This window comes from Barbatula barbatula (genome assembly GCF_947034865.1).
Source record: "Barbatula barbatula genome assembly, chromosome: 21".
NCBI lineage: Eukaryota > Metazoa > Chordata > Actinopteri > Cypriniformes > Nemacheilidae > Barbatula > Barbatula barbatula.
This window is the reverse complement of record NC_136784.1, coordinates 7,556,168-7,583,367: the sequence shown is the minus strand read 5'-3', so window position 1 is coordinate 7,583,367 and position 27,200 is coordinate 7,556,168. Positions and strand designations below refer to the sequence as shown.

Here is a 27,200-nt window from a genome sequence, read left to right as displayed (position 1 = left end):
ATCCAACTCAGCTCAAATATTAAATATTCCCTGAAGGTCAAAATTCAGTATATGACTGAATATACTTTTTACACATGCTATTTAATGAGAGAAAACAAGCATAGCCTACGTTTTAATTTGCTGTGATGTATAGACTGTAAAATTAAACAATTTTGGGCAAGAGGTCAAGGTTTGGCCTGTTAGGATGACTAACCCCTGCTGGTAGATGATTCACTGAATGGAAATGCTAACAAACAGCTCTATCCAGTCATGTTTGGTCCATGCAAGCATTTTATGTTGCAAATCCTTCCTAATGTTATGAACACATTGCACCAGATTGCTTTAATGAATGTGGTTTGATGAAAGGATCTGGCAAGGCAGATCTTAAAGCTCTTATCATGCATATCACACGAACACATTTTAGAAGAACAGGTGGATATGAAGTCCTGATCAGATGGACATTCAAAGACACTTCAAAGTAGCTCCCATATCAAACTTTGTATATTAAACGTAGCATTTTCAATTCATGAAACACAAGTGAGTGACAAAGTGCAAGGAGAATCCTTGCCACATACGACACAAGCTCCTACTCTGGTTACTATGGTAACCACAGGCTGTGCCGTTAGGCTTGTGCATTATAAAGAATGGGAGCAAAGCGGAAAGTGAGAGGGAGAAAGGGAAAGGACATGATGTAAACACTAACACAAAAATAAAAGAGATCTGGAGAAATGAGGTGGAACTGAATCTTATCTTCCTCATGGTAAAACCAGCCCAATTATCTGTCATTGCATGCAATTGCAATGGGAAGTGAAGACTTTTCATTGGCTTTTGTAATGGGCGCAGTACAACATCTTATTTTCTGTTTTTCAATTGTGTCTTTAATGGTTCACAGCAGAGCCCTTGAAAAACAATGGCAATAAGACATTTAAACTTTTTTTATTACATTTATGAGCCACAGTTGACCGTTTTGAAATTTGAAAGTTTGCTGATAATTGTTTTGTTTACACGGACAGAATGAATCATTTTGATCTGAGCATAACATATTCCACACCCATCTTCACGAGAGTTTCAGAAATCTAACTGCAGCTGCTTTGAAGAAAATATTACATAAACTTCCATTGACCATAACACTGGTGAGATCAAATAAGTCAAACTACATCTAAAACAACAATAATTGAACTGCATTGAAGATGGGGTGGATCTAAGATCAATGGATGTTTATGGTTTAAATAGGAGGTCTGATGGAATTTTACTTCTTCAAATTTAGTTAGTGAGTCGTATAGCTGTTTGAGCATAAGCAACATCTACCACGTGGCAACGCTCCAAGTTCTTTTCCTTTTCCGAAATATCGTTTTCAATAATACAAAAAAAGGGTAATGGGCAAGACATCACAAAAGACCAATCACAAAAGACTGTCTTAGCTTCACCAATCAGAGCATTTCGAACCAGGAACTCAACAGCGTGTTTTCTAAAACATTCAGATGACAGCAAAGACCTTTTAGAAGGAAAGCCTGCAACCTTTAACTAAAAACGTGTAACGGCTAATGCAAACGCCGGTACGCAGGAAAGGAGACCAGAGGGTGTTTTTTTATGGATGTCAATGGAAGAGACGAATAAAACGCTTTTGTGAGGAAACAGCTGTTCATTTAAGGAACCGTTAATGTTCAACATGTTTTACACCAAACAATACGTTCATTGGGAACGATATGTAGACTTTACTACGTTAACATTTTACTTTTCAAGCGAACGCAGAGTAGCGAATGTTACGACATTCACTTTAGAATGTAATACTATTGAATGATGCATTTAGGTTTAAGCAGTTATGACCCTTGAATTGCAATAACTAAAACTGCATGCATGCATATGATGCTGATGCAATTTTTTGAAAAATGGACATACTAGAGAGATTTGTCCCTTTAAGCCTTCCAATCATTGTACAGATTGTGAAGGCGACAGGTATTCACTAAACGTTTTTTCTCGTTAATAGTTGATCAATTGTTTAAATAATCGTAGTGGCATTACCAAAGTTGTTGTTCGTGACATCATGTCAAAATGAAGCTTTTGGCTTCCAAATTCTTTTGAGGAACAGCATGTGGTGTAAAATATAAAATATTTTTTAAATGTTGAATAATTTTCTTTCAGCTACGAAGTGCGATCAGGGAAGTTTAATACGTCTTACAATACTTAAATCCATTCCGTAGAATCCCACAGATTATCAACACAGAAAATGCCATATAAATATGTATTGCATTGAAGTATGAACAACATCACAACGAATGCAGGAAACAACTAAAACGAAACTTTTCAATATAAAAGACTCTGACAATATTTTAGGTGTGAAGATGGACCCAATGAGCAAATACCTTGTGACTAACCATTATTTAGGAGAGAATAGTCATAAATGTTACACTAACATCTAAATGCTAACTCACTATAGCACATTTTGACTAAAGCATTGTACTAGAGAGCCAGTCAAAGCTCTTGATTCTTTGGTTTCCCACTAAAGCTCCTCACGAAAGCTTGGATTTAGAAGAGGGCCTATTTTTTTGGTTGTCAAGCCTTTGGCAGCTAATTCCTTGCATATATTAGCACAAAAGAGCCTCTACCTCATTATCAGTCTAAAATAAATAAATTAATAACAACAACAACAGCTGTTTCATTATTTCTTTGTTTGACCCTTTCTTTTAGATCAGAAGATTACAGAAACGGCCGCCATCAAAGACTAATGTCTCTTGTATAATTATTACAACAGCTAAGCAGTTGTATCGATGGTATTTAGCATGTGCAGTTCATGTTTTATTGTGTTCTCCTGCAATTAGCCCATTGTGTAACACCATACATAAACTAACATAATGAATACCGTTGTAAACACTGTTTAAATTATTTTAGCGGAGGGGGGTTCAGTTGGTGAAAAGAATACAAGGCACGGCTAAGGGTTGCTTTGATGCCGTATCTGGATTAAAGGTTGTATAGTGTTAAAGGTTTGAGAGCTAAAGTCAAAGAAAAGCCGTAGCAACCATCGCAGAAAAGAACAAGCGAATTCAAAAACATCAAGTGTTTAGGATGGGAAAGCCCGGGAGCTCATTTCCATTTCGTTTACTTTGAGTGTGAAACTGGTATCTCATTTAAGAGACAACAGCATCGACTGAACATTTCAGCTGTCTGCATTTTTGTAAGCGATTGGTGTCACAAATTTCACAGAATAATTATAGTGCTTGATCCTTATGCGTCTTGTTCCGTGAAGCTAACTAATGCCATGCTACCTATAGCCTATTCCGTAAAGGCTTTATGCTACAAATTCATTGCTGCAAAGCAAACAAGTAGTGCATACGAGCAGTCATTATTTAGCATGAAATTATGATTTAACTGCTTTCATTACGGCACAACTTTTTCCGTCTAAGTCAACAGAGGAGAAAGCCTCAAGTTAAATTGAGTGGAAGTGCATCATTCTGTGTGACATGCATCCATGCGTTTAGTGCATGAGAGAGCCTGTCCTCGCTTGCTTTAAAGAAGCTAAGTACAGGAGGAGACATTGCTAAACTAAATTTCTTCATCTTGCTTTTATCTTGTGTGTACAAATCAGCTTGGCATTGACTAGAGCATGTTTACAGACAAACAAACACATGCAGTACATATGGGGATCTTCATATGCATCTGTGTATGCAAACACGCATACACAGATGCACACGCAGAGTTGTCACGGTGTTGTCTGCTTGTGCAGTGTCGCAGAATCCAGACTTATCTCCCGGCAAGCCAGATCTAAAACAACCCAAGGCCAGTTAAATCACCATGACACGATATCTCCCAAGCGTAGCAATCTGTTGTGTGTCCTAATGATGTTAACAGTGTGTTGTGCACGTTTGGTTGAGCGATATTCAAGAAGGCACAAAAGTATTGAAACAAGATTTATAAAGCAGCATTATGGAACATTAAGCAAAAATATTTCCAAAAAGCTTAAGAATAGATTCCAAAATGTGAGAGTTTATGTGCCTCTATCAGAAGGAATTATGCAGAAGCAAATGATGAACATGGATCAGAGCTGCCTATGAGGTACTGAACTCTGAATAAAAGGTAATTGTTCAATTAGAAGTTGTTAAGTAGCTGCCGGTTCTAACACTTGACACTTCAAATAGCTAGAAAAGAGGATGATAATGAAGGTTTTACACAAGGCTACACCACGATGCTCTGAAACACATCACGTCTTGTTCGGTTTGAGTGGTTCGGGATATGTCTGTGGACAGTGCTAATCCTGCATAATTTATATACGAAAAATATAAAAGTTGAAGTGTAAAAATGTTGTTACTTGTGCACGCACAAGTCTTAAATATGAAAGGCCCGATTATAAAACTCCCTTTTGGTGTGTGTGGCACAAAAACCAACTATTACACATGGAACCTTCACTCACATTGACTTTGCTTTGAATAGATTATTAAAACCGACAAGGCAGGAAATGAAACTACATTACTTCCAAATGCTTTTCCAGTTCTGCTTCTTGTAATGATTGGGAAACATGCTTCATATTATTACAGACGTTCCATTTACATCTGGGCGTTAGGCTTTGGTGTCTCTCATTTTCTACAGCTGGATTGATACTGACTCATACTGTTGAATGAATCATTCTGTTTAGATATCCAAACTACATTGTTGGACCAGCCAGAGACACCGTGTCGTGCTTTTTGTTTTACTCATTGAAATGTATGGAGTCTTTCATATCGATCAACATGCTATTTCCTAGCCCCGATGCAGAATGGAAGTTGGATGAGCTCTGATTGTGCCGGAAGCATCATTTATGTGTGTCATGTGTGGGAGGAGAAGCTCAGATACCATCTCCGTCCCTGCTGTTGTGTTTGAGTTTTTACCCCATTTCTCTATGATTTCGGCTTTGTTCTCATCTGTTCTTTGTTTGGCTAGCTGCCTTGTTTACAGTTGTTTTTATTTTGTAATACTATGCACTTTCTGTTTGTTTAACAGTGCAACAACGTTTCCGAGCTATCCTTGCAGCGCTTGCTTCTTTTCTTATCTTTTTTCTAATGAGCGATGTACTTGTACAAACTAGCTACAGTCAGCCTTGCTTTGTGTAACTGCTTAAAAAGCTTTGTTTCACAGAAAAAACATTCTTTACGAAGCTATACAGCTGCAAATTCAAGCACACACACACCATGATAGCATGCATGTTCTGATACACTAACTTTGAACTTGTTTTTGAAATGCTCCAAAGACTCAAATGTTCTCATCCCTCGTGAGGTTGTGCATATTAAAACTGAATATTCGGCTAGTGTCTTTCACAGGACTAATGATCAAAGACTCAAGGTGTTTAGCTGAACCGATTCTTCTTCCTTTGAGGCGTTTTAGTATTGCTCTGAAGTCGCAGTGCCAATTAGAGATGCATCAAAGGCTCTCCTCATTTCTAACTTCCCACATTTAAACTAGGACTGTCTGATTTATTTTAGGTCCAGGGTTGGACTGGACTAAAAGTCACCAAGTTCTGGACCATATTTTAATTTGTTCAATATTGGTTTTGGCTAAAAAGTAAGAGTTCCATTAGTAATGTCCTGAATACATTTATGCGGCTTAAATATGCAATACTGGGGTCAATTGAAGGCAAATTAAAGTTAATCATTTTATTTACCAGAGGCCTTTGTTACAAATATATTCAAAATAATATGTCAATGGGTCATTAAATCAGTTGACAAGTTCTAGGCTGGATAAATTAGCTGACAGGTTGCATAAAATGCATTTTACAGATTTGTACGGGTATTTTTTATTTTTCACTTAACATAAAAAAACAGTATTTTGTAATACTTTAAAATATCACATTTTTATGTTTTTTTTTACAGTGTAATATTATAATGCACCATGCAAACATAATAATGGTTACAAAAGTTTACATGATTTAATTTTTGTTTCATCCTCGAATCATGATTAAATCCTTCACCCTACATTGTAAAAATGTTTTGGTGAAAAAAAGCCCTGGTTGCCTTAAAATTTTAAGTTAACTAAAATACGTTATTTAAGTTATTTTTATGGCAACCAGGTAATTCATTTTTTATAGTTGAGCCAACAAAAAATCTATATTTCTTACTATGCGTTTGAAACATCTGCTCTATAGAGAGTTTACTCGAGAATCTTTAAGCTTGAGAGATTACTTCTCAAAAAAGTGATATAACAGCCTGGCAGACTGCCTCTGATAAGCCTTAAACAGGGGAGGCTGGACTGTTTTAAGGATGTGCCGATCGATGATCCAACATGCCTGTCTGATGAAGCCCTGCGTCTGGTTCCCCAAAGTCATTTGTAGCAATGCGAGCTGTCACATCTGAAAGGAAAGGCCATTGTTTCATTAAAGCAAATAAAAGAAGACCCGTGTACTGGCTTCAGCGATGTAAGCTGTCGAAATGGCTCATGATATTCATATTGATGTTATAATTCCAGGATATTGTGCACTACAACAGAGTTTTTATTTACAGTAGCAATAAAACAACACTTATACAGAGAGTGATTGGAAAAATCACACAACACGTGCGATGTGACATGACAACCTGCTTGTTCTTTTGGGTTTCATCCAGTTTGGAAACAATTTTAAATTTGAATGGCTCTAATACGTTTCAAATGTCTTTTGTCGTGTCGCATCGTGCCGGTCGCGTCCGGTGTAGACACAGTGTAAGGAGAAGTAGGATCCACTGCAGTTAACCCACTGTATTACTTGACAACCAAAATGTCAGTTATCTCACAGCTTTCAGGAACGCCAATCCCCCCCATCCCAGGTCTTTGAAACATGCTTTACCAGTTAATTAACCAGCAGGAATAACTGGAAGTGGAATTAGAATTTTTTTCCTTTGAATTGTAATGAAAGTGGTTGGCTGTCAACTGTGCATGTTCAGCTATAAAGCGCAGGGATTTAGTGGACCGTAGAGATCCTTGGAAATACTCATAAGGGAAGGTATGATGTAACTAGAAGAAATGTTTCTGCCTCCAGATATAAAGCTCCATCGCGGGTCTCGTGATGTGGCAAAGACTTCTGAAGATCAGATAACGGCTTGACTTTGTGCAAAACGTATATAGGGATTTAAAGTTCATGCAATTACAATTCACTTCAAAAAGCATTTTTCACAGTTCGTGGCAAATTAAACGAGGCTATGTATTGCTATTCTTCTTATAAAAAAGCAAAGTCTGTTCAGATACTCCTGGTTGACAAACAAGCCGGGATTTGATATCCTCATGGATCATTTTGAAGATGAGCATAACAGATTCCTTTTTTTGTCATTACTTAAAAACTTAAAGGGAGACTGAGAATGCTTGAGAGATGGAAAGAGAAAACCGAATGACAAAATATGAAGACAAAGTGCCCAAAGCAATAGTTCCACTCAAGCAAATCTAAAGAAAGCAGCTGTCACAAAGACGTTTGGGTAAACGTGACAAAACGGCCATCTGTGTAGTGTCATGAGAGAACGCTACAATGACATCTTGAGGAACTCATAACCTCAAGCTGAACCGGTCTCTTTTACAGCTGCATGAGCAATCATTTTTCCAATTATCCCTATCATATGATTTCATAAATCCCCTGCGACATGCATTTAATTTTTGATAGATCCCAATACAGGACATAATCTGTCTTCATTTATTCATTTACTCATGTGATTCAAAATCTCGATATGACTATTTATTTTGTTGTACACAACAGCATATATTTTGAGAAATGCCTCAGTGATTTTGGGTCTATAACGGAAGTCAATAAGATCAGTGTTGTCTGGTTACCAACATTCTTTAGAATATCATCTTTTGTGTTCGGCAGAAGATAAAAAAAGTCATACAGGTCTGGAATGACATTAGGAATTCAGTAAAGATGAGTTGTGAGAGTCAATTTGAGGATGTCAAACAGTTGTCACCGTGTACTATCACTGATCTTTATTCCAGAGCTATAAATGACTAATATTAAGACTTCTCAGGCTGTATCTAATGAGCGGTTAAATTATGTATTAAATGATAGAAATAAAGCAAAAAGATTAACAGCAGCCCCCCATAAATGTATGGGTAAAAGAGCATCAAACAGCAGGCTGCAACACTTCCACCCTCAGGTCAACATCAGAAGTCTGACCGTCTGCTGTCAGAATGTATCTGTCATTGTCTAATTGTGTGGAAGGTTTTCCTTGCAGCAGTACGGTAGATGCTGGGTGGCATTACATCTCATTTGTTATTCCCAAAGATAGCATAATCTTGATGTCACACCAAACAAGAGCCCTGTGGTTCTCTCACCGACCGTCACGTCAAATGATGATTATGGATTAGAACATACAAACAAGAGCAGTTTTTGTATGAAAGTACAAAACCTTGAAAACTACAAAGCTTGTCTGCAGAAATAAAGCAGTTTATACTAATAAAAATGTCAAGTCTCTCTCGCTCAGTTTCTTCCTCTGCATTCCTACAGATGAATTGCTTTCTTCATTTTTAAGTTTACTTTATGAGCGCCGATGCTTTCTGCTCCAATTGCTGTCACACTGAAATTTGTTTAGCACCTGGTGATGTTAGCCACACATTCGTAAGCATTTGTGTGCGAATGGTGCAAAGGCACGTGCTCACACACACGTAATGTACAGTACTGTTTGTGCATGTATATGTATGTTTGTATTTATATATACAGTACATACAGCCGCAAAAAATTAAGAGAACTGTTAAAGGGTTAAATGATGTACAGTGTGCCTAAAGCTTTTTACAGTACTGTAGCTTTGCAGATGTGTTTTAGAGACATTGCCACGGATCTTCTGGATTTAGTCGGTCTCGGTTTTTCTCTTTCTTTATGTAATAATAGATGGACTCAGTGGTGAGACCAAATCTCAGTGTGGAAAATACCGGTTTGTCAGACTTCCTGGATGATTACAAATAATAGCAAAAGGAATGCATGGAAATGTAAACTGATATTTACAACTGACACACTGCAGCTAAAAATAGATTCATAAAAAATATTTGGTATAAAACCACATTCATGGCGAAGACTTTTAGTGTGTACTGTATATATAGTATATATAAACTAAAAAGTAAAACAAGTAAAATAAAAAACTGGTTATTTGTTTACAGTCAAAGTGAAAGTGTTGTCCTGTGACCTGCCCAATTTTCAGCCACCGTTGTATAGTGAAATTTACAAGGAAGATTTCATAACAGCTGATACAATGCCAGATGTAACACCGTGTAAATGTCCTATTCACACGCCAAAAAGATTTACAGTACTGTACATGCATGAAACCTAGTCACGCCTGGTTAGGACACGCAGCTGGCATGATAGACGTGTTCACAATGGTTAGTAATGAAAGAAAAGGTGTTAAACATTCACAAAAGCCGGGCAAAACAAGCAGGAGTAGGAATCCAGGTCAGTAATATGACTTGATGTCAAAGTACATGAATCTCTGCTGGGTAGAGAGAGAGAGAAAAGGAGAGCTGGACAGAGAGAGGTGCTGTGCTTGGGCCTCAGCTGCACGTTTACTTGTTAAGCGTGTTTGCTTCGCATTGCATTGCCTGCCCTGGGGCCACTGCCTGCACACGCCTCTCGCTCTCTCTCTCTCTACTTTTCTCTCTGCTGTTGTCCATAGCATTCCACCTCAACTAAAACGAAAAGAACAAAAGAGGACAACAAGGGCCATGTGCCATGCGAACGAGAGCTGAAAATACAACCTGTTATCCATGGAGAGAAGGAGCAGGTAGGAGGTGGTACACTGAGGGCACTTTTACACTATTCTTGTTCAGACCAAGTGTGAACTGTTCAAAGAGTCAGATTCACAACGACTAAGACAACAACCCGTGGTGAGGAATATGAGCGTAACACATTTGATTAATGAAATATGGATCTCCTGCAGGTATGAGCATCCCAGGGAAATAAATCAAACCCCGGGACAGATCAGTTGGCGCCTGCTGGCCGTGCCGTTGTAGTAAAACAGAGAGCACCGAGTCCTTGATGTGTTACACCTCTTCATCCTGAGTTGTTGTTTTATGCACACGTACGTATCAATACATTATGAATGAAAGTAGAACTCCAGGGCATGTTTATATGACTTGTGATTAAAACTAGACTATATACGGTGAAATTTCCCCAGAGAGGCGGCAAGTTCTCAGACAAAGACAATATGGATGAGCTTCGTCTAGAGCCTCATCTGTTAACAGATGTTTCCCAGCAAGCTTCATGAAACTCCCTGAAGAGCTCATGGAAACGCTGATTTAAATTACACAGCCCCCCCAAAAAATGAAAGAAAAATATTTCAGGTTCACTGAAGAGTTTTCCCTCACTGGTTGCTGTGTGAACCAAAGAGACCACAAATCTCATCTCCTTATCACGATGCGGATCGATAACGAGTAACCGTCTGGGAGGCACATATATTTTGGGAAAACAGTGTTGCGTTGTTCTACATCGGATGAGACTTCCGTATTATGGCTTCTAGATTAAAACTGATCACTTCTGTCTCGGAGAACATTTCTCAGGGGGCTGTGTTTGATGTAAACACCCATTGCCACTTCTTCCATTTCGTATACTTTGACTGTTAGTGCGAATAGATATGACAGACGACAAGAATGATGCCTTTTGCATTTATTGACTGGGACGTAGGTAAGTAATATGCGCTTGCATGACGTGTGGCCCCATTTGGGTTAAAGGGTGAGAGTAAAGCTGTGTGAAATTAAAACTTTAGTAGGCCAGCTGCTTTGAGATGCGGGCGAGAGATCTCTTTGCCCCTGAGTTGAGAAAGATAGCTTTTCCTCCTCCTGCATTATTTCAGCAGGGACCAACAGAAAATAGCACTTAACTTGATGTAAACTTGAATCAAAGTCATTGGCAGTCATAAAACTATGAAGTGTATAAACAGACATTCCAATACATTAAGGCTTTTAATCATGGTACCTGACCCATGTGTAACTACTGTAATGAAGGATTGTCCTACCGTGAAACAATTAGAGTTCGAAGAACAGGAAAACAACCATGTTTGCCTGCGGACTTGAAAACATAAAGGTGATACTTCAGGCTCCTTAAAGGAACAGTTCACCCAAAAATACAAATGCTGTCTTCATTTACTCACCCACAAGTTTTTCCAAATCTTTATTAAAAAATTCTTGAGTCCACCATTGAATACCATACTATAGAAAATTGCGATGGTAGTCAAAACGGCTAGAGCTGTTTGTTCCTTTAAGCTTTTGAATCTGACAAGACATCATAAAGCAAGTTCATTGCGCAAGATACCCAAAAAAACTTAATGTTTTCATTATATGTATGTTTGTCAAAAAACTATTGCTGGAGCTCAATGCATTAGCAACAAAAACATTATGGGTTCAATCCACATGAAACACACCTACTAAATGTAGAGCTTTTTATAGCATCTGCCAAATGCAAAAACAGCATTACTGTTATACTCTTACTGCACCTGTGAATAAACAATGGCATACTAAGTGTATTTTTAGAAGAGGGTTTTGGGTTTAGACCATCAGTCGGCTCGTCTGCCAGAAAGAATGAGATAAAAGCAAGAAATATAGACTGTCCTCCACAGCTCAGTGTCTGTCAGGCAGTTTTTTCTGTCCCATGTCAAAGAGAAACACTGAAATGTTCTCTGCTTTCAGCTGCCTGACAGGCCAAACCTTAAGACAATTCAGCTCGATTTGAGCCCTTCACTGGTCGGCCCTCTACAGCTTACTGGGGTTGTGCCAAAACCAGCAGGACACAGCTGCTGTAGCACCACTTTGACATTCACTGCAGACAGATCTATAAAGGAAATCTGAATATATAAAATACAGGCGCACACACATTTAAAATTTCATTTAAAATCAGCATTTCTAGATGTTTTGTGGCCATTCCAGTCCAGTGTCTGTTGAATTTAAACTAAATTAAACCTCAGGAGTGACAAAGTCATCCATCAGCAATGTGAAAGACTGACAGCATGACAAGACACATGAAAACTGTGATAAAAAGCAGGTTATCAGGTTTTTTGGTATTTCCTAAATACACAAATATTACTGTTGTATTGCTTCAAAACGAATATTCTTTGCAGTTTGTGAAGAGCATCTTTTCAATTATTTTGATATGTTTCTCCAGTTATAACTATCTGCAAATAAATGGAAATAAAAAACATGTTTTTATTTTAAATTTGGGAGAAATATTGTTAGTAGTTCACAGAATGAAACAAAAACGATCATTTACCTAAACACATACCAATAAATAGAAAATTCTAAAATATCTAAAATGGTCTCTTAATTTCTTCCACAGCTGTGTATATCACATCTTTTTTAAACCAACTGCAATTAGATTTTGTAAGCTGTAAACAAAAGTGGTCCAGAAGCACTTACTGTTTTATGTTTTTAGCACTAAATGAATGTTAGAACAAAATACAATAACAGAACGTTTTTTAATTTTGCAAGTTACAATGTTAAATGACAAAATTATATATGTGAAATAAAAATAATACAGAAAGTGCTTCTCGACCAGTGTTTACAGGGTTCTGTTTTGGGTAACTGACACAGTCGTCTCATGTTTTATACATAAAGTAAGGCACAGTTTCAAGAGCAATAAATCCTTCCAACCGCTGCGGATGGTCTTTTATCTACTGGCGCTGTTAATTTTTGTGCCAGAGCTCCTGCTGATAAGAGCAAAATAGGGTACGGGCAGAATCTTGCTTCTTTTTGTCTACTATATTAGAAAATAAACACACACACACACATTTGAAGCAATGCATGCAAGGCATTTGCTTCTTTTCAAAACAGGCCTGAGCTACACAGGCCCAATGATATTCAGCACCATGGAGAGCGACTCTCTCTCTCTCTCTCTCTCACACACACATACACACTTACGCTGTCTCTGTTCTCTAATAAAAAAAAGTTGTGGTGTCTTTCTTTTCACTAATAGCACACATAATTCCATCACATATTCTAACCAAAACATCACAACAACGGTGATTACCCAAAAAGCTCCAAACTCATTTTCCCAAATTGATTTCCCATCGGAAAAATCAGCCTGTTTTATAGAAATCCAAAGACTGCTTTATGAGTCAACATTTAAGAAAAGTTCAATGAAGTACCAATCACACTTCTGTCATTTAACTCCCCCCGCCCAGCTGCGACAATCACAAGAGCAGGTGTTCACCCCCCCACTACAGAAGACAACTCTAAAGGCTTTCATGATGATGATGATGAAAAAGAACTTAGCACCCTAATGAAAGCTGTGGCGCTCTAATGCAGAAAGCAGGTTGGAGGGTAAGTAAGGATCATGCACCCTGTGGAGCCCAACACAGTGTCAGTAAATACTTTCCCAGTCTTCGCATTATTGTTCTCGGGGTGAGCCTGGGCTAATGTTGATTGGCTCTGTTTGTGCTGATGTGCTATTTCCCAGCTGGCTCGTCTTGTTTCCCAGCTTACTTTGATGGCGAGCCAACAGCGATGGCGCATGCACACTTGCACGGCTGGAAGAGCACATTTTAAATTCAGAGCCAAGATGTTGTGTATCTTCAACCATCTTCATTTTTGGAATTATGATATATTTGTGTTGTGTAAAATCGCATCCAACAGCCATAACGCTCATTGACTGATGGATGCTTTTGGGAAAATGCAAACAGGGTAGCCGCAGAAACACGCTATGTGCTGCCTTCAAATGTGACTCTGAAGAATCTCACATTCAAATAAAATATGCATTTTTACTTAAAAGAGTGCTAGCCGTTCCCTTGTGTTCGAGAGTAGCTGTTCTAATTTCAGATGCTCTCTAAATTGTTCCCACTATGTAACTCGAGCCAAAACGGAGGAGCAGCTTCGGCCCAAAGGTCTAAGGGAATGTGAAATATTTGCGTTTGGATTCACACACACTTTTCTTCTCTGTCTTGGTTAAAGTAATTACATTTTCCATTTGCAATGTGATCTGATGAGTTTCTTAGATATTGGTATGTAAACTATGGCTTTCCTTAAGCTTAACCGCTAACAAAACACAAACTTATAAACTGCATACCTTAACGGCACTGTAAGTCAAATCACTTAAAGGCATCTGCCGATGGGCAAATGTAAAGTCTGGATCTAGCACATTTTCACAGATATTGAAATGTCAACAAAATGTATGATATCAACATACTGACAGCATTTGGACAGTATGAACACTTGAAAAAAATTATTTTCTTTCACAAGAATTACAATACAAATCTAAAACTAGACATCATGTAAGATTGTAAGATTCTATGCACATTGCACACAAACTAAACCGATGTAGGGACAAACACCCACATAGACATATACAAAGGACATCCTTTCCCCACTCGCTCGCGTTGGCTTGAGGCGTTGATAGGACTTCAGGGAAGCATGGCAGAAGAATGATTGTAAAGAGAGCAATGCTTATCGCTATACTGCAGAACCTCTCAGAAGAGACTCAAGGAATGTTCCAGAAGTGCAAGTGCAAAGTGACTTTGGAGGAAATATAGGTGATGCAGAGAGCTACACTGATGAAAGCGTCCCATTACTGAACTGAACTGCCTTTCAGCTTTCTCCACCTTTCAAAAAACGTTCAATCTTTCTTTCCACAAAAAAAACAAGACTAAATTGTTTTCAAATACATAAATAAATAAATGCTTTTCTTATTTCCATACGCTGTCATTATTTGAATAGTGCGCCCTTATTTTAGTTTTTAAAAAGTCGGTAATTTGTTCCCTCAGGTTTGGAACAATTCCTTTGTTGTTCCAGACCTGTATGCTTACATAAAAACACTGAGATATACAGCTGTTCAGTATGTAATCTTTTGGAGAAGCTATTGACAGAATTACAATATCAATGTCTTCAGAGGTGTATAAAGACTTTTATTACCTCAAAAGTAGATATTTCTAGTTACATACACTGCAGGTCCCCTTGAATGGAATTCACCATGTTGCTTCTACAGTAGCCCTAAACAGACAAACTGCTCTACAGAGCATCTTCCGAAAACGTGACAACGTCTTATTGCTGTTTCAGCCAACGTAGTGCTTGAAAGGGAGGGGTGGAGTGAGCCGTTGGTTGCAATTCACAACCACACCAACAGATGGCGCTAAACTTCATCCACTGGACCTTTAAGCATCGAGAATATAAATAAAAAAATAGAGAAACATTTTTTTAAGTTTAAGTAGTTCTGGCTTTTGCACTATATTCCAAGTCATTTGATTCATATGAGAGCTTGTTTGGGGAACAGATTGAAATTTTTGCCTCCATTAGGCTGTTACGTCGAGAACTGCTTCAAATGGTTCATTGGATCAATGTATTTGTTAACAAATCATTCAGTCTAATTTGTGAACAAGATCGAGATGCTCAATAAATAAATAAATAATACAATTAAATACAGTAAGTGAATAAACAAACAAAATAAATAATTTATGAATTCATTGATCTGAAAAGGAGTAATAATGACATGCATACCAATTGGCTTTTCATTTCTTTCCTTTCAGTTTAAATACGTTGTCTGCCCATCACACATGCCCCAGTTCCATTTCATCAAAATGTTGTCATAAATTGTGTATATTTCTTCAGGGTAGGTGAGTTAGTGATGTCTACAGCATCAATGAACACAAGCCAACGCTGTTAAATGGTTAGTAAATTCTGCATATTTTAAAGCCAGAGACGACTCCACACACTTTACGACAACAAAAGCCAGAACACAAACTGTGACCAGCCTCTTAATTGTTTGTGTTAAGAGTGTGTGTGTTTATTCTCAATCTCAATCCTTTACAGAAAATAAATGAAATCCAGAAGCGATTAAAGACGTAACAATCACAATAAAGCTTTCTCATTTTAGCTATAATGTCAAATTCTGCTTTACAAAAAGGCTGTGGGTTTGCAATCTTCAATAGATGCAGGCGGCCAAACAGTTTCTTTCAGCATAATAGTTCTGTCAATGCAGGAAAATATTGAGTCTCGGGGCTCTTAAGATTGCCCGGATGAACTTTTCCCCTATGGACTTCCTTTAGTCCATAACAAGGGCTATGAAAGAGCTTTTGTTGATGCTATAGAATTAGCTGACCCATTTGCACCCGGAAACCTTTCTTGTTCTGTCCTAAGTGCAGTCAATGAAATGATGTTCCTATAATCTACCTTTCCCCTTTAATTGAACTCAACACACTGTCAAACATCTGAGGAACAATGTCATTGGCTCTCGCAGTCATCGGCCAAACTGCCTTGAAATCACTTTCATTGTTTATTCAATCAGTGAGGATTTACTTTTATACATTCGGCGGATGCTGTTATCCAACTTTGCATTCAAGGTATACATTGTAAGCTACATTCAACTTGTGACCCATGATAATGCTAGGGCCATGCTCTAACATTTGAGTTACGGGATAGCTATAAAAACTTACGTGTTAATGTCTGATGATATCTGATCACTTAACTTTGTTCTTCAGCCATTCTCTAAGTCTGCCTCAGCAATTTAAGTTGACCTTCTTCTTAATGCTCTTATTCCACAAAGAGCCCTGTCTCTATCAGCTTATTGACAATGCACAAGCTGAAAAGAGATGAGGGGCTTAACTGTCCCTCATTACAATTACATAGAGGCTGTGCTCCTTAAGAAGTTGCCTGGAAGTTTAAGTATTGCAAACTATCCACAAGAAGTCCATCATCATGTAGTGAACCTGACTGTGTAGTTAACCGCCCTCATCCCAAAGGACAAGGCCATCCGTGCAGATTTTCAATATTCTTCCCATATCAGACAGTTACGCTTGCTGACAGTTAACACTACAATGTTAAGGACACTTGTTTGAAATGTTTCTCGCTAGCTTTTTCCTAGATAAAAAGAAAATTGTATTCAAAACTCATTGAGGATTAATGTCTTGTAGTATAAAACAACATGACCAATGCTCGCTGTATTCTCCTCATGATTCTTTTTCAAATATAAAAAATGTACAGTATACAATCTCCATCATTATTACATCAGATCAGTAAATAAACATAAAGGGCCTGACTCAAAACAGGGCAAATTCAGACTGTAACTTCATAAGTTAGTCTGAGCTGTCCAGTTCGTAAGATAAGTAGAGGTTCAGAGCCAAGCCTGCCTTTTCAAAGGCTCTTGAACTCCACTATCACAAGATCCTTTAATTAGAGTATTGGAGGCTTTCGAAGAACAGCGCTATGTCTGATCCAAAGAGCCAAATTAAAGGAATGGAAGTGCATTTGGCATGCAGTGTGTGTAATGAAAGCGCCACAGCATGAACATCACTACATATGGAGAACAGATCAATAAAATAGGAGATGAACAAACAAAGCCTTCGAGCATAGCAAACAACCAGTGAAGACTTGGACGGTATAACAGCGTCCGAACCTGTTTGAGGTTTAACCACAAATAAATATGGGAGCGTGGAGAGCAAGAGGTGATATGAGGGCATTTATGCAGCATCTCCGGTGGGAGCGCTTGACATTTAAACTAGGGTCCGGAAATCCCAATGGCAGAGCGCAACTTATCATGAAATCTGTGTAAGAGGAGCCGGATGAAAACATCAGCGTGATTCAACAGTAAGTGCGATGTCTCTGCAGGGTTGACATTTGTGTTTAAGACATAAGTAATCCTCGATACTCACAGAGATATGCCTCATTCTGGCACTGAAGGACGTGTGGTGATGTGAAAGGCAGTGAAATGTGGTGGTAGTGTGCGATACAAGGTTTCAAAACAATGCTGTTATTCTCTAAGAGATTCTGCACGGCACAGAGTTTGAAATATCATACTGTGCTCCATCTTTTTTATTTATTTTCAGAGGTGGACAAGAGTGATTTTTTTACTTCACTCTTTTACTTTTACTGTTTTCAAGAATGTGTCCTTTGTCAGATTTTTTTTACTCTGGAAATGTTTTACTCCGCTACATTATAAGCATGTAGATTTCATTAATTCTGTAAATTTGTTACAGTTTCACCTTTACTACAGAAGTAGCCTACATTAAAATTTAGTACTTTCTCATTTTCACTTAAGTAAGTTTTTTAGAAAAAGTAAGAAAGTACTACACGGTTGTCTTAAAAGCAACAGGTATTGCTTAGAAAAGACACAACGTGTGTCGTCCTTAGCTATACACATTCCGGTGTTATTTATGGTACAAAACATTTTGTATTTAAAACCTGTATATGACTCTATGAGATATTTTGAAAAATGTCTCTTTAGTGTTGTGTCCATACCATGGTAGTTATATGGGGGGGCAATGGTGTTTGGTTACCAACGTTCTTAAAATATCTTATAGAGTTATATACAGCTTTCATGTAGCTCAGTGGTATGAGCATTTTGTTAACAACGCAAGGCTGTGGGTTTGTAAAATGTTTAGGATAATGCTATGTAAGTCGCTTTGGATAGAAGCATCTGCCAAATGCTTAAATGTATGTATGTATGTATGTATGTATGTATGTATGTATGTATGTATGTATGTATGTATCTATCTTCTTTTATGTTCGGCAGCATTAAATTACATGAGGGTGATAAAATGATGAAAGAATATAGTTGGCGAATGTTTTTCACGCCTTTCTTGGTTAAACACATTAGATTTGGTTTGAAGAGCCCTAATTGTTGCCGTAGGATCAAGAAACCATAGCACTGTAGCATTTATACATTTTTTCACATTTGACATTAAGATCTAGTTAATGTTTATCTAGATCCAATTAAGGGTGAACAATTGCTAGTGTTTCATGAGCAGCTTAAACAGTAATTATGACATAAAAAAGCAACAATGAGCAGCTGCGGAGCCTATAAAGTCTCTGCCACGATGTAAAGCAACAGCACGCACAGGCTTTTGAAAAATCACAACTCAGTGTAAACAATTCATCAAATTACACATTATTTCACCCCGCACGTGTAATTTTCACAGGAACCTCACTTTCCTGTTAAAAAAACGGAGGTGACAACATACAGTAAGCGTAGGAGGACAGGCTCTCGAAAAGGGCTTGATCTGAGAAAACTTTAATGAGCCCACCAATGTGAATTTCTTGGCACCGCAAGAAATCAAATTATTGCAGAAGTCTATGCGTGACTGTAGCCGATTCTTCTGACAGGCTTTAAGAGGTGAGGCACTAATGTATGTCACAACTCTCTCAAAACTACACAGTAACAATAAGCCAATTAGCTAAGAAGCCTCTCGTAAAATGAAAAAGGAGTGTTTCTCATTTCTAATTGCTGGTCATATCAGCAAAGTAATTTACAACATGCCCCTACATGTCAAATTTAAAAAAAAGGGTGATGGTAAGACTTCTGGGCCACTGGGATAAAAAATTAGGTGAATTCCTTATTACAAAGACTACTTAGAGTGCAAACCTTTACTTTACGTAACCACCAGCGATAATTACGACCGTCAAGTCTTCAGAAAAATGTCGACAGCTCTCTTGGTAATTAAAGGGATTTTGCGTATTGCCGCAAATGAGATACGAATCCCTTTTATTCTTTCAGACACTCACACATGCTTGTTGTGGTATGCGATTTCTGTTTTGTTTTTACGCCATAGGTTTGAGCTTTTATTATTAGCTTCCTACTATAGGGCTTACAGTATGTTATCAAACGCAGCAGTGATCCTGTTGTCATCCCTGTTTGTGACATAACAGCTCCATGTTACACCAGTTGTGAGCTGTCATTTCTGCCCTGATGCTTGTTGCTTGTTTGTACGATATGACCCCAGTAGCATTGTGGGTAAAAGCTAAGTCACAAATAACAGTGTTGATGAGGTTGTTTATAGTAATAACTTCACATTATGACATCCTCACTATATACAAAAATTGAAATTTGACGTAGGGCAGCACCAGGGTTTTGGATCTAGTTGTTTAATCCAAACACTTTAGGATGGTGTGGATTTAGGAGAACACTACCAAGACAACATACTTGTGTTTCTGCCATACATGTCTATTCTGACACTGCTGTTCTAAGAATCTGAGAATGATGTTGACATTATAATTGCAATAGACCCTGATCATTCCTCTCCTGACACAAGATTCTGATTTGCCTTTATAGTTCAGATCTATTTAGCTGAATTTTCCTATAACACAGAGACAATACTACTAACAATGCTCTTTTTTTATTTACCAAGACCTGCACTATCTGCCTTGAACTTTTGAAGACTATAGGCATATCAATTCTAACGAGAAGGGAGCTCCTTCTGTCTTGCTCAGGGAGAAAGTGTTTCCTCATTGGATTTGTAGACCTCTGCATGCAAACAGCCGGAACAAAGTTGTCTCACATTATCTGAGACATGTGACCAACCAAAGAGTCCATAAAATATTGACATGGCACCACATTACTTTCCTGCCTTCAGCATTGCCACATAATGTAGCGTTACCTAAATGTCTACCACAGCAATGCATCATAGGAAAATCACTCAATGAAGCATCTTGGGAAAAGTAAAAATTAACTCTTGACTTCGGTTAGTTGACCTCTTGATCTCAGTTATGCATTATTATTATAATGATCATTAATAATGAATCTTAATTATGGAGATGATAAGTATACCCTTGGGGAATATAAACACGCATGATCTCACCTTCTCAACCAGATAAAGTGAAGGCCCATAACTCAAAATTAGGTTTTAAACCTTGTTGGACTAGAACAGATAGACCAGCCCCAAGGTGACTATGACCCGGCTGAAACTGATGAAGATGCACTTTGCATAACCTAAACTACACTGTGGACAAACTCCCTGAACAGCAAACGCTAATTTAAAATGTTTACCATTTTAATTAGATTGCGCTCTGAGATTGTGTTATCTGATGAAGTAAAGGGTCAGCGTGATGCAGCGATATTTGAGCTGAAATAGAGAGACAATATTGCATTAACTTTTCGGCTAAAGACCTGAAAATGACAAAACATATACATGTATGTGACCCTGGACAACAAAATCAGTCTTAAGCTTTCCATTGATGTATGGTTTGTTAGGATAGGACAATATTTGGCTGAGATACATCTATTTGAAAATCTTTGAAAATCAAAATATTGAGAAAATTGTCTTTAAAGTTGTCCATCAGAGGCACTGCAGCAAGCCGTTGATACGAAGAAACGGGTTTGTTTTAATGCTCTCTATTGGCTTACTGCTGTAAGGATGTTGTGGAGAGTAGATGAACCGGAAAGCAGAATTTCTAAGCTTTACTAAGATACCAAACTTGAGTGGGTAATTCCCAGAGACCGGGCAGCAGTGAGCCAAGTTTGTAGGCCAGAACCTGGCCATTTTTTGTTAGCAATTTTGCTGCATCCACTCACAACAATAATGTTTTTATATTTTTACGGTATGAAATAAAAAAACATCTTCATGGAACATAATCTTTACTTAATATCCCAATGATTTTTGGCATCAAGCTAAAAAAAATTGATTTTAACCCATACAATGTTTTGTTGGCAATTGTGACTGGTTTTGTGGTCCAAGGTCAATTTCTTGCAAAGTCCTAAAACTGCATTTAACATTATATAAATAAATAACATATTATAATATAAAACAAATGTGTAAAATAAATTATGTATACATACATGCATATATAATATGTACATTTGATATATATTCAATTATATTGTGTGAGAATTGCATAGTTAATTTCATTTGTCATCACATTGAGTTCTGAACACAAAATTCACACTACTAAACCTTGGATAACTGATCAAATTGATCAAAAACATAAACGTCTGTAGAAATTTGAGTTCATTGTGAATTTGTGGCAAAAAACGTATGGCACCATCCAATATGACAACATGGCAAACAGCTGCAGCCACTGCCATAGCCAGATGCCCAAGAACAAAACATAGAAGGTCAAGCTTGTCAAGATTTCTGTCCAGCTGTGTCCTCTATAACAGATGACAGGTAATCATTCATCCCTCATTAAAACCTAGCTTCTCAATTACAGCCAAAGTATTACCCTCCCGGTTCCAGAGACATCATTTCCAGGCTAAGTCAAAGAGAAATTATTTATATCAGCTGTCTATGAAAAGTAAACAACATATGTGAGCAAGAACTGGAGGGAGGGAAAAAAATAAATGAGCTTTGCGAAAATTGGCAGCGATGCTCGGCATGAGGCGGCCCCGATTCAATGGAACCCAGATTGCGCTGACAACAATTTTCCCTTTAAACAAGAGACCCACCGCGAGCAGCAGTCGCGAACAAGTTTGAAACAATGAGGCCTGACTGTTCTAAACGCACCTCAGCGGAGAACAATGAAAACAAAATTCCTGCAGCGCAGGTGACCTCTTAAAAATCTCTACAAGGTCAGGGGATCAATCGTACAATAACAACCCATTTGAAACTCTGCCATTGTACTCTATTGGCTGTCATTGAAGTATGGCATGTCATTTCTATCAAAGCCAATACTCTTCAGTATTGGCTTTGATGCACAGAAATGTCTTCATTCACAGAAGTTGACCCATAAAAAGAGCACTCATGGACATTCGGATGAGGGCAGAGGTCTGGGTCCAGCACGTCTAGGAAATTTGCCAGGCTTTCGCTAAAAATAGCACCAAACGTTGAAGAACATCATCAAACAGAGGCAAATCTGGAATTCGTAGGTTCTGAGTATGCAACAAACATACAACACCAAGCTAATGAAAACAGCGCTTCATAATCCTGCACTCTCACAGCTGTGCTTGAAGAGCGAGGAGCTACTGAATACTGCAGTAGTACAGATGTATTCTAACAAGAGTCAAACAAATACGCTTTTCCCTTTTTTTGACATCGTGTCGTCTGCAGTACCAGTTTGTGAATGTTTATGAGCGTGAATGTACCGAGATACTCTGACACAACGGGTAGCGGTGAGAAAAGCAGACAGCTCCACGCCTCTGCACCTGAGCCACCCTGACAGACACAGGACTCCAATCAGACCGCATTTCCCACACAGCTGTCACCCTGGAAGCCCTTCACTCCTTTGAGGTCACAAAATCATAGAAGTCAGTGTGGTACAACAGCGCTTTTGTTGACCGAAAATAGTCAACTCGCTGAAACCAGTGCTTGCTGAGAGAAGGACAGACGGTACAGTGTTTAATAGTTCCTGTGGAGAGAAATCAGATCTGCGGTGTCAAAATACAATCATTCTGTGCGAGCATGTGAAATACTTCTATGTGTATAAAGCCCTTTACAGGTAATGAGATCGTGACTCAGTCATCGCTCATGGTGTGGCATAACTTCAAACTTTGTCTAGTTTGCACTGAATCTTTTCATCCTTTTCTAAAAGCTGTATTAGAGAAATGTGATGGTAATTGAAGGGGCCGCAGTGAGCGCTGATGGAACCCACCAATCTACACTACAAACCCATTGATGTGTACAAAAATAGTGCATGCAGGCATGTATGGTAAACTGCAAGCTGGCAAAATTGTTTACAGTTTTATGATGGAAAAACAGCATTACATCATTAAGCAAGTCTGATTGTTCCAAAAGCTAATTTATCGCCAAAATACAGCGTGTAGTAAATAATGGCAATATAATGTCTCTGCTTAATGACATCAATTGCCGCTCTACCGTCTCTTGAAAATTTGCTAATGAAATACATGGGAATTCTGTGTGACCAACTGTTGCTAATCACAGCGTTGGATCTGAATCCTTGATGGTGGACCAAAATGTTCTTTAGGGCTTTCCCTAAATATGCTAAATTAAAAGGATACATTTGTTTGTTTAAATAATGCCGGTAAAACATTACTACACTGCATGCTTGTGAAATTTCAATAACCACAAGCTTCTTATAAGACTGTCAGTGTGGGAAGCAAAAAACATTTCAACATGCTCTTTTCTTGTCCACCAAAAACACATCTCTTTCTAAAAAGCCATCCATCTGTCAGCGTCTTTGTGTGCTTGTAGCACAAGCTGTTTAACACTTAAGATGTAGCCAAGATGTAGTCAAGTACAAGTCAAAGACTATATTTGTGCATGATTAATTCAACGCTGATCATCATCAGTAGTCACAAGACCGGAACACATCCAGCACTGTGGGGGGATATGTTGCACCTGGGGTTTGTGCTCTGTCTTGCTACTACGAGATCATCACTTGAATTACAGATCAATTTTTCTCAGGGCGGGGGACCAAGGTAATGCATATTCAAGTAGCAATAGTACGAGAGGCCGGCCAGTCGTATTGACTGTTCTGCCTCCGCCCGATTTCGCCTATTTTATTTATAACATTTAACACCCCTTTTACACGTCCACCAATAAACAGACACCCAATGCACATTGTAACCGGATCTATTTCCTCGCGTCTTCTCGATTTCCCACGAGACGTAATTCCAATCTGAGGGCGGTGAGCCATTTGTCAATTGCTCGGAAATGCAACAGAAATGTCACGCGCAGCACATGCGAAGGTACTACACATTCAACCAAGAGCCCTCAAAGTCCACGTTTTTATGAGCACAGTGTACTCACACAAACATGCGTTCTGTAAGAGAGCCGTTCTTCAAAATCTATTTGATTGCAAACATGTGTAGACTTTAATGACCCTGCTCTGCACCTGGCTCTTCAGAAGCCATGCTTTGGCTCATTGAGATTAAAAGCTTCTTTCAGAAATTTGTAAAATGCTGAATTTTCCCAGCGACGATGCTATGTACAGATGACACAGGATCTGTCATCGTCAAAAGGTCTAAACATTCTGAGTGGATATATTCACATTCTACGCGCAGATCTGAGGTCATTTATAGGCATTGATTTAGGACGAGATTAGAGTCATCTGATAAACCAGTGCTTAAATCGAGGTAGCGTACCGAGCCATGTGAGAAGTTACAGCGTGAAGTCAACCACGAAGGATCTGCATACTCCCTTGGCCGGTAACTAGAGATTTCAAGAGGAAACGTATGTGGAGAGGATATTCGTGAAGTCATAAACACAATAGATGACTACTGAACATTTTATAGATGGCTTCGGGGCGTAACACAAATGAAACTGACCAGTTATATTACAACCATATGGTATTCCCCGTATCAGAAAATCTGCCGGTTTGCTAATTACCCTGCCTGCAAGAAATAAAAGGTAAGATATGAAGCGCTTGTATTTAAAGATGTACCACCTGGGCCCTGCCTCTAGAACAGTGAGTATTAATTCAGCACCATCAGAATTATTGTGTATAATTAAGTTTAGTCCTAAGGCCTGCTGCTCTCACCAAGCATACATTTATGTGCCTCATGTTATAATATAAATATTGTATAGGTGATTGCCTATTGCGAGTGTTTATTTATTTGGCTAAATCTGGACGTCAGAATTACTCATTTAGGGCACAGTGGGTCTCTCTCTCTCTCTCTCTCTCTCTCTCTCTCTCTCTGTCTCAGTAAGGCAGTGATGTGAGGTCTAGATCGCATTCATTATCCTCGGCATCTCGTCACACTGCCACCGCGCGACGGTATCAGCCAACAAGACTGACTGCGCATCGCGCACTTTACACGGACACCGGCTCCTGCTGTTTATCCTCATCTCCATCCAAGAAACAAATCAACCCCTTTCCCAATACAAAAAGTGTTTCCCTTGATGACATAGGCTACATGATAGGCTAAAACACAAATAATTCTTAAAACAAGACTGAAAAGTAAAAAACACAATTTGTAGCCTAATGTGTTCTGTATTTAAATTGAAATGAATTGAATAGAGATCTGTGTGTGTATGAGGGTTAAATGTGCTCCTCGTGACACTATCTACTAACCGTTTAGCATTAGATGGAAACGGACCAGATCCGATGCAAATTAAAATGCTAGGCAGGTGGTAAGGATCAAGATACATCAGCCAGAAGTGTTGCCCGGGGGTTTGCCTCCACCCCACCAAATTCAATCCAACCACGAAACCATTTTAAGCAAAATCCTATAAACTATGATAGTATACGATTATAAACCAGACAACTTTTATACATGTCGAATTCCACCGCAAGAGCAACATTTCAAAAAGAAATGAGCTCAGACCGAGCTTCTTTCTTTTATAAATAAATGGAAAACATTAAGGATGTTTAACATGGCCAACTATGTGTTTCGTGTGATATATGGAGACGGCGTGCAACAGTTAAATCCGCCAAATCAAGTGTTATTAACTGGCGTCGAGACGACCATTGCGAGATGCTCTGTGCGAGCCGGATGGTCCATTGACAGGTGTGAGGTCAAAATCTTATATGTAACACGTCGTCCACCCTGTTCTAGATTACTTATTGACTAATTCACGTTTCCCGAAGCAAACAGTAGCCTATATTTATCTGCACCTTGCATCTTCGAAAGGAATCGTGATGCTTTATCAGTTGCATAACTGATGTTACAGCTGCATGAAAATACACGACAAACGTTCATTTATTATTAACTATAGGCTATAGGTACACTATAAATATTTTTCTAACAGTGAAGCACTTTCTGAAAACGCCCTGTATGTTGTCAAATTGCCCACCCGTTCCCCCAAAACAGCTTTTCGTGAATTTTCGCAACGCCGAAATATTTCGCCTTACATTACACTATAATTCACAATTTATGTCCATAAGCAACTCACGTAGCTCGAGCATACCGCAGGAATATTTATTGAGCCCTCGCTCAATGCCTGCATTGAGTAAATGCGCTTCTATTCTCAAGCATTCTGCTGCACGGTCGGCTCTCCCCACATACATCCACTCAAACCCAATTCCCTTCCACGCACATGTAAATTGGTGTAAAAATGCCCCACATAACTCCACAAGACCTATTACTTACCACGCACGCACGTGACCATCATGAAAAATATCAGATTCCTAAATGTAACTCCAGTTTTAATCCTCATTTTCTTTGCTTGGGAGTCCGCAGGACCACATTTAATACATCCTCTCTTAAAAACGGTTAGGATTCCCGTGGATCTGACGCGTTTACCCTCTGTGTCATCTATGTTCATTTTCACATGAAGGTAGTTGTTCGTTCCCTCAGCCAGAAGCGGAGCGGATCGCGGCGTGGCTCGAAGTGAACGGTGATGCTGGGATACCACAGCAACCTTGACGAGGACTCAACCATCTCGCCGAAAGGGGCCAAACTCTGCGCTCTGATCTCTCTCACCGACTCCAGTTCTCTTTAGCGTGCTCTCAATTTGTTTCATAACTGCTTTAATGAAATTAAAACCCACATATGCATTTATGTATAAAATGTAAAGACGCATAAAAAAACTATAAATACTTAATAACTGCAATCTGGGCATAATGCAGAATGGGGCATTTTTTGTATTTTCTAGTGATCATCAACAATTGTCCCCTTTAAATGCTTACACAAATAAACATAAAGCCAGATCACTTCACTTCGCATCACATTTTCACACACGTAATGAGGGATGTGTTTACTGCATGAAAAATGGCGTGACATCATGGAAACAATG

General features: G+C 38.6%; 1 protein-coding gene across 1 annotated transcript in view; it reads right to left on the bottom strand.

Moving 5' to 3' along the window:
- Positions 1–26,729, bottom strand: part of csmd3b (CUB and Sushi multiple domains 3b) — a gene marked incomplete at both ends in the record, with an annotated part of 310,902 nt that extends 284,173 nt beyond the window's left edge. Inside the window, one exon of the mRNA XM_079485065.1 lies at positions 26,555–26,729. Coding sequence (XP_079341191.1) covers positions 26,555–26,729 — 175 coding nt within the window. The remainder of the gene's footprint in view (positions 1–26,554) is intronic.
- Positions 26,730–27,200: the final 471 nt, after the last annotated feature.